General features: G+C 41.0%; 1 protein-coding gene across 1 annotated transcript; it reads right to left on the minus strand.

Moving 5' to 3' along the window:
• Positions 1-200: 200 nt before the first annotated feature.
• marcksa (myristoylated alanine-rich protein kinase C substrate a) lies at positions 201-4,171 on the minus strand. The gene is made up of 2 exons (XM_008312647.3): positions 3,687-4,171; positions 201-2,204 (listed from the first exon to the last, which is right to left on the minus strand). The coding sequence occupies exons 1-2, from the start codon at positions 3,780-3,782 to the stop codon at positions 1,449-1,451; spliced, it is 852 nt and encodes a 283-aa protein (XP_008310869.1). The 5' UTR covers positions 3,783-4,171; the 3' UTR covers positions 201-1,448.
• Between the last annotated feature and the right edge of the window lie 4,791 nt (positions 4,172-8,962).

Raw genomic sequence — 8,962 nt, forward strand, 5'->3', positions numbered from 1 at the left:
TGTATATATATATGTATATATATATGTATATATGTGTGTGTGTGTTTTGCATTGGTTCATTTTATATTGCATGCAAATGCAATGGGTTAGAGCAGATAACATGTATATTTTTATCTGTACAAACCACTGTATGAGTTGCTGCCCCCTAGTGACTAGTGAATACACAAAGCAAGTAGAAAAGAGACTCGTTATAGACGTTATTAACGTTTATTTGTTTTTATTTGTTTTTTTTGTTTTGTTTTTTGGGTGTGCTCGCACTAAATTAGAACACACGAAGCGAAGCTTAGAAGCATTTCTTTAACAGAGTCATAAGCAAAGTTATACTCCATCTCTCGGTCAAATTGGCCAGAGTGTCTCCAGTATTTCGAAAGGAAAATAAAAAAAAAACGACAAGAGGCTTACAATAACATTTGTATTTGAGACGTTTTCTAAGTGTCATCGTAGACTGCTGGACGAAAACATTACATTGCTGTTAGAAAACAAACCCAACGCAGTATGGAAATAACAATTTATCACAGCTTGATCGTTGAGTTTTACAATGGCTCACCGTGATCTTCGAGAGTGGCATTTTTTTTTTTTTTCTTTTTACGTATGTTGGTTCTCATCTTACAAAAATAAGCGAGTGAGAGAAAAAAAAAAAAGCAAACAAACAATCAGAAGAGCTAAAAATGTAATGTGCTTTTTCAGCTCCAACGTTCATTTTGTACAATAGTCGCCTATACATTACTTACATTTTAATAAGGTCATAAAACCGATGTTACACCGTAAGGCTATACAACTTGCATTTCTACTTAAATCGCTGATTGGCAAAAAGCTAATGCAACTTTTTTTTTTGTTTTTGTTTTTTTTTTAAATGCCCCTACAATTTTTATATCTCATTCTAAAAAAATACTATAGAATCATGGAACTGGTTTCAAAACACCGCACCTTAGGGATGGTGTGGTTTGTAGGGCATTGATCTTTGCCCTTTTTTTTTTTCCTCCTACTATCTAACATTAATCAAAGCCACCCTACCCTCCCCTCCCCCATCTTATCACCCTTTTAATTTACAACTTGATCCCTATCCCCTCATACTACGGGCGTGTCCACAACCGTTTGTCAAAATTCAGTATAAAAATCCTCACACAAAATGAATACTGAAAGAAACATGGCAGGGTGTACGGTATGTATTTTTGCATCGGTTGTTCATATTTGAAGCCACCCACCTCGTACCAAATAGACTGAGGGGAGTTTTGTAAAAAAAAAAATAATAAAAAAAACAGGGCAACTTGGGGAGAAAAACATTATTAAAAGCTTTAAAAAATATCCCTGGTTGTTAGCAGGGTCTTCAGAGCCATGATCTGGCATTTTTCCACAAACAAAAATGGAAATGGAATTTGATTATCTTTTTCCTCTCTTTTTTTTTTTTTGGCCCTCGGCAACATTGAATTTTCACCGTCACCCCAAATTTATTCAGCTGCCTCAACGGCTGCTTCCTGTGAGGCAGGCGCTGTTTCCTCTAGTTTTGGTGCCTCCTCCGCTTTTGGTGCCTCCTCTGATTTCGGCGCCTCCTCTGATTTCGGCGCCTCCTCAGCTTTCGGCGCCTCCTCCGCTTTCGGCGCTTCCTCCGCTTTCGGCGCCTCCTCCGTTTTCGGCGCCTCCTCCGATATGGGCTCAGCTGGCTTCTCCTCCTCCTTTGGCTTTTCCACTGGTGCAGCCTCCTGGACAGGTTTCTCAACAGTCGCCTCTGGTTTGGCCTCTACCTCTTCCTCTTTATTCTGCTCCGCAACAGGTGCAGCGCCCTCCTCAGCATGCTGGGCCTCATCACTCTGAGCGGCCGTTTCGCCCTCTGTGCTTTGCTCCTTGGCCTCCTCATTGTTTTCGGACGCTTCTCCCGTCTCCTTTTTGTTCTTCTTGAAAGAGAAACCACTGAGCTTGAAGGACTTCTTGAAGGAGAATCGTTTCTTCTTTTTCTTGGGGGTGTCATTGCTGGCGGAAGGCGTTGCACAGTCCTCCGCTTTCGTCGCATCTTCCTCAGCAGGGACAGAAGATGCTGCGTCTCCGTTTACTTTCTCCGTGTCGTCAGCAGCAGTCTGAACCTTCTCAACTTCCTCCTGCTTGACGCTCTCCTCCGCACTGGCACTGCCGTTAGCGTGCGTCTCCTCTTTGCCATTCTCGGATGCTGCTTGAGGGGCATCTCCGTTCGCTTTTACGTGGCCATTCTCCTAAAAGACAGACATGGTGGTGGTCAACGCGGGATCACAGCTGGACACGAACACCAGAGATGGCACACACTAGCCACTGACCAAACAGAGCATCACTGTTGCCATGGAAACAGCAGTTGCCAGGGTCAAAAATCATAAAGTTTTAAGATATTTTTTTCCCAAAAACTGAAATAACATTTAAAAAACAAACTTGATTTTAGTCCTCAGACAAAGAAGCAGGTTCTGCCCTAGTGTGACAGACATCCCCCAGAATTCTCTGCAGTATTAGTAGTAGGGCCCGGGTCAGGAGCAGATGGATGGAGCGTTCGTGTAAAGTAAGATAAATGACATGTAAAAGTCATGCACAAAGGCTAAAATGCTTTTATCATTTTCTTCGCCATCTATTGGGGAAACATGGGTATTGCAGGGACTAGGCAGAAGTATAATGATAACATAAATAAATTCTATAATTTGGAAAAAAAATTTCACAGCGCAGATTAAAAACCTGAATTGACTGATCCGGCCTTAGTTTGCCCATGCCTGGCATATGCTATTCTTTAGCTATCGCCAAATCATGTAAAATGATTTGTTGAAAATATTTTTTTCTGAATTAACTACTAAACTAAACCAACTAAGATTATTACTTTTTTTAAGTTTGTGTTTTGTGTTCTAACGCATGGTTCCCCAAATTAAGTTTTCCAAGAACTGTGAGCGCAGTGCTTGGTATGGAACGCTAGGGGTCAGTGTGGAGACGCGGCATAAGCCGCGCAGCAGCTGCTCATTAAAGCAGCAGATGCTCATTAGTCCTGCACGCCGGGTTTCACATGAAAAACGAAAGAAAACCCCAAAAATTACAACCTTTTTGAATTATTCTATCAAAACAGCAAGCTACAAAACATTCCACCACATCTTCTACTGCTAATAGTAGTAATAATAAACCCAAACTACTGTTTATGGGCTTTCTTCACTGGCCTCTGCTGCTGAGTCCACCGCCACTTTCACTGTCAACACAGAAATCCCCTGGACGATGCGCAGGCTTCCGCGGCTCTAGTCAAAATGACTGGTGAAAGTATTGATTTATTTGACGAGAACAAATACAATATATCGGCAGTTCACCAATGAACCGCTTGGTTTCTCTGAAGTAGCGGCGGTCGCAGCAACAAAAGCTGCGTCCTTTTTTTTCCTCCACACCATTTTCCTCCCTCTGTAATTTAAACGATAGCTATGCTAATATTTGAGATTTTGTTTCTTCTGCACATCCGTAGCGCAGCTGTTCTGCCCTCGAACTGACCAAACGTAACGAGAAGCGGCTTATTTTAGACCGCAAAACAACCATTAACGTCACCCATCCCATTCGTGTCATTCAATTAAGTTTTCACACTCGTTATTAAAGCCTTCAACAACAGCTCGCGCGGATTACACTCCTTGCACCCACAAACATACACACACACCGCTCTGCCTGAATCCCCTGAATGGAGGGATAGATGTTTAAATATCATTTACCTGTCCGTTGGTCTTGGCGGGTGAAGCAACAGGCTCCCCGGGCTTTTCCACGGCGGTTTCAGCATTCCCAATTGTCTTAGACAAATGCGCCCCCATTGCCTTTTTTTTTTCTTTTTTCTTTTTTGCTTTTTCGGCTCCAACAAAGAAGCTCCGATCCCCCTAAAAGGCAAACAAAGGAAGTCCCAAATGCTTCTTTGTTAAAAGGCGCAGCTCTCCCCTGCTTCCTCCCGCTGACTGTGCAAAGAAAAGAGGTTCACGGGAAGAAATGTGAAACAAAGTCCGCTTTCCAAAAGAGTAGGGTGTTGCTGCTGCTGGTTATTCTTCTTTTTCTAAGAAGACAGATGAAGACTTAGGTCCCTAAAATCCCAAAACGGTGTCGGTGTGGCTGTGGGGAGCCTGCAAAATGGAGAAATCTCCCTTGTTGCTCATTAGATGCCGAGTCCAACGCCCAAGTGTAGAGATGAATGGGTGCTGCGAACAGTGACGGCTGCCAACTGACATCCGGCCAATCACAGGCGCTTCTCCATTAGTGGGCGGGAATAAAGGGGGTTAATGATCGATTGTAGTGTTGCGTTTACTGGAACTAGAAATAGTGCAACTCGTACAGATAATATTTAAGTAACGTCTTGCTAAACACAAAGATTTTTTTTAATATTTGGACTTAAGTAGTTGAAAAGTAAAACTATGAGGTTCAGTTGTTTCTTCTGTAGACTTTAATGATATACAATGCACCCTTTTTTTACATTTTTAATAATAATAATAATAACAATAATTACATTTTTAATAATAACAATAATAATAATTTGAACTAATTTAAACACACCGGAAATAAAGTTATATGACAAGCTGTGTCTAATGCGGTTGTGGCTAACTGCCTCGGCGCTTGGTCTGAGTTCAGCTATTGTCTCTAACTACTGCTATAAAGCTGTTGTTTTTTGTTTGTTTTGTCTGTGGCCATTGTTGCCTTAATAGCATACTGGTGTCAAGCAAGGGTTAGTCTTTGGTTAATACTTCTTTAATACACAAACCTTCCAGAACCTTCCAGAATGTTACTTTTCAGTCACTTCTCCAAGACGGACAAGACAAAACGAGGTTGGATTTGGCTTGCTAAAGCAGGTTTTCTGAATTTTTGTTTTATATTTACACACTTTCAAAGACATATCTTTGCAACCTATCAAGTCAACCCTGGAGGCTCTCAGGTTTTTCCGTCCTTCTCTGTAAATTCTCCATCTTTCCATAGGTTTTCCTCTGCCAATTGCATGGATACTATCAGAATGGCTTTTGTGAGTCTACCCAGCTGGACATCATTCCCAGTGCTCCATATAAAAGAAACCACACACTTGGGCTGTTCACAATAACTATAGAAAGGTGATATTCTCTCTCACAAGCAAATGTTTTTGTGTGACAGAGGGAGAGGTGGTAGCTTCCGCCAGCTTGTATAATTGCAGGTCTCCACTCCCCACTGTGCAACTGGGCCTTGGTTCCTTCTCCTGCAGCTTTGTTGCTTCCTAAGCTTCAGTCTCCTACTCTGAATGGGAGCATTTACGTAATATATTTTGGGTGTGCCTTTATGCCTACAACACAGATGGTGATTTAGGCGCGCTTCAAAGCAAACACCATGTTATGCTTATCAGTGACATCATTCTCCACATGGTAAGACTTTATTTGCATATTGCTACAGTTTACTTGCTGCTAAGGGTGAGACAGGAAGGGTTGGGATTTAAGTGCTTCTGGTCTACCTGTCTGCTGTTGTTTACAAATGACAGAGAGGGATTTAAGTGTTTAATTTTTTATTTTAAAAGTCCTTTGTTTACTTGTCAATTTGTAACGATAAAACTCAGTAAATTTCAAAATTTGAATTAAACAAGAAATTGCAACTAGGCCTTCCCGATATTAGCTTTTTGCCGTTATCCGATATGCCGACATTGTCCAAACAATTTCCAATTCCGATATCGGTATCAACCGATACCAAAACATGCAGCCGTTTTTCTTGTATTGTGATGCCCCACTAGAGGCAAGCGATTTCAGCATATCTCGTGAAACCCATCTTTAATTATTCGTTAATCTTTAAAATATTATAATAATAATTTGTTTGTTCAACAGTTGACTGTCTGATATGAATTAGTCAGTGGCGAATGATGGGTTTTGTTTTGGGTCTGTTGTAAGTTGGGCTAATTTGCATACAGCATATGTGTTTTGCATAAAGTTTATAACTGAAACCCTTCCAGACATTTCTCTAACCAGCCTAACCAGTTTTAGTAGTAGTTTTCCAATGGTGGTAAAAATGTCACCCTCAATTGTTCAACTTGAAAAAGTATGACTTCACACAAGTGATCAATTATATTTTCATAATTTGTATATTCATCACAAATCATGTTTTAATTAGTGTTCAGTTAACATCCAAACACCAGTCTAAAGTAGGGATCACTCGATCCACTACCTAGGACTGGTATTGGTCGAAATTTCAGAATTGAACATTAAAAAAACAACTATAGCCTATATCCATTCCTGCCAAAGTTCCTGCCAAACTTTTTGACATGCGGGCCACGATTGTCCTAAAATTGAACAGGGCCGGGGGCCGGACAGGAACAGATAGATGGAGCATTCATGTGAACTTTAACATAAATGATATGTTAAAGTCATGCATAAAGGCTGAAATGCTAAAATGCTTTTATCATTTTCTACGCCATCTATTGGGAAAATGTGGCTATTGCAGGGAAAAGGCAGAAGTATAATGATAATATAAATAAATTATATAATTTGGAAAAGTTTGGCGGGCCAGATTAAAAAGCTAAATGGGCCACATTCGGCCCCCTGGCCTTAGTTTGCCCATGCCTGATTTAAGATGATCTCGCTCAGTGACTTACTTTTCACCTAGCTTTGCTTAGTAGCAGTTGGTAAATCATTTCTCCTCACATGCCTGTGAATGACAATGGCTCCACAATGCAAGTAGAGCTGCTCCCCTGTTTTGTTTCGCAATTCCTCATTAGCATTTTTCTCTAAGTGGGTGACTCTGAAAAGGACAGGGGAGCCGTGCATCGCCCATGCAAGCCTTTTGTCAGTTCCCGCACTGTCACTTGATTCATTAAGGCCTGAATGGCTTTTTGATGATGCAGGACAAATTCCTGTGTGATGTTGAACCAACAGACCGCTACTGATTCAGCTAAACAAGCTTGAGGTGCATAAAATAGTGACAAGGGAATTGTCTGCGAGGCAACAAAAATAATAATTAGAAACACAACTCATTTTAGAGTTTCTAACTGAAAAATGTTTGCTTGCGTTCAAATATTTTTCTAAACCCGAATATATATACAGTATATACAATGTTCCTTCTAAAACTGCTGTTTTGAGGTAAACTGCAGTGTCTCCAACAAGACACTCTTTTTAAAGATGGCCACGGGCTTAGCGATAGGATCGTGTATAGGGGATCATTATGGCCACGCCATTATGATTCTCACCAGATTCTCACAAAGAGCCTTGGCCTCAAATTTCTTGTTATTTTTTACATGTCACTTTGGCAGCACAGTTTTTTTTTTATTCCATTGTTATTTCGATACCTCACACTGAGGAAACCTACAGTCTCACGTTCCATTGTTGTTGTTCCATTCCATTGTCTCACACTGAGGAAACCTACAGTCTCACGTTTCTTTGTTAGCCTAAAAACATCCATACAACCATCTGACACGATGCTGTGGTTACAGCTTTGTTTTGACATGATGCCCAACCACCTGGAACAGGAGTGTCCACACTTTTGCTATATAAATGACCAGGCTAAAGTGATCTACCTAGAACAGGAGTGTCCACACTTTTGCTGTTCAAATGACCAGGCTAAAGTGATCTACCTCCATCAAAAACATTAAAATATGTTTAGTAATATAAAGTGAACATACTTTATATGATTGGTTCTCAATTATTATCTCCCTCCAATACTATTGAAAAGCTTTTAATATTAGGGATGTCTGATAATATTGGCCAACCGATATTATCGTCGAAATTAGCTTACTGCACACAATAAAATGTGTCCTCTGCCTTTAGCCCAAACGGCTGCATATATCGGTATCGGTTGACATCGAAATCAGAAATTAAGTGTTTGGACAATATCAGCGTATCGGATATCGGCAAAAAGATAATATCGGACATCCCTATTTAATATGTATTTTCTTATCTGTACAAACCACTGCATGAGTTGCTGCCACCTAGTGACTGGAGGCTTGTTTATCGTTCAAGCATTACAGCAGCGGCACACTTCTGTTGAGCTAGCCTCTCAAGCTCTCAACGTCATCTAGTCCCCTGCCTTCAGGGGGCCTCGCCCCACCATTTGAGAAGTACTGCTTTATTTACACATTATGTCCTCGGGATCTGATGAAATGCATTTAGTTGTACGGCATAATTTGATTCAATCCTTGTAGTACATGGTCACTTCTACACACTACAGAATAATCTTTGTTTTTTTTTTTTGTTATTTCGATTGCACGTTTTACTACCACTCCCTTTGCGATCGACTGGTAGACCCCGATCCCAATTTACTTATTGGGCAGCCCTGACCTATAGCAACCACGACCATTCTGAGTAGCATGGCATCCGTGGTTCAAACATTTTGTAAACATTTCAGAAACCAACAAGGCTTTTTTTGAGGATGGTAACAATGCAATTTGCTTCCATCAATCCATTTAGGAAATTCTGTATCATGAGGTTCTTGGGGTTTGCAAAAAATCGGGAGCTCTACCAACCCCCCCTCCCCTTCACCCCACGCCCTTTTCCATAATTTAGTGATGACCCAGTTCTACAATGGGCCCTGGACAGCAGACCCATTTGCCCCTCCCCCATCAGTGGCCCTGACCAGGAGTAATGCGATAGCCAGAAATGTGGTAGAAGAAAAAACAATTATCTCGAAGATTAGTCCCTTAAGTGTTTTCGAGAGAATTTCCAGCCACCTCGTCTAAGAAGTTTGGATTAAAAGTATTCCTCTTAAGTCAATTTCATAGCAAACCAAATAATTAGCTTTATTGTTATATATACACAACTGAGCGAGTCTGACTGCCAAGTTTGTAGTATTGTCTGACAAAAGTAGTGAGTAACAAGAGACAGCTGTTGCCTCGCTCAGCGGGAAATCAGATTCCTCTCACTTAATATACCGACGTTTTTTCAGTCTCCGCACATCAGTTTTCTCTCATGTTAACATTCTTGGAAGTCATTTTTCTTTTTCTTAGTCTTTCTCGCCCCCCCCCCCCCAACCCCCCCCCCCCCCCACACATAACTCTCCGGCTCACCCTCTC

The sequence above is a fragment of the Cynoglossus semilaevis genome, chromosome 7 (assembly GCF_000523025.1).
Source record: "Cynoglossus semilaevis isolate Cse_v1.0 chromosome 7, Cse_v1.0, whole genome shotgun sequence".
Taxonomy (NCBI): Eukaryota; Metazoa; Chordata; class Actinopteri; order Pleuronectiformes; family Cynoglossidae; genus Cynoglossus; species Cynoglossus semilaevis.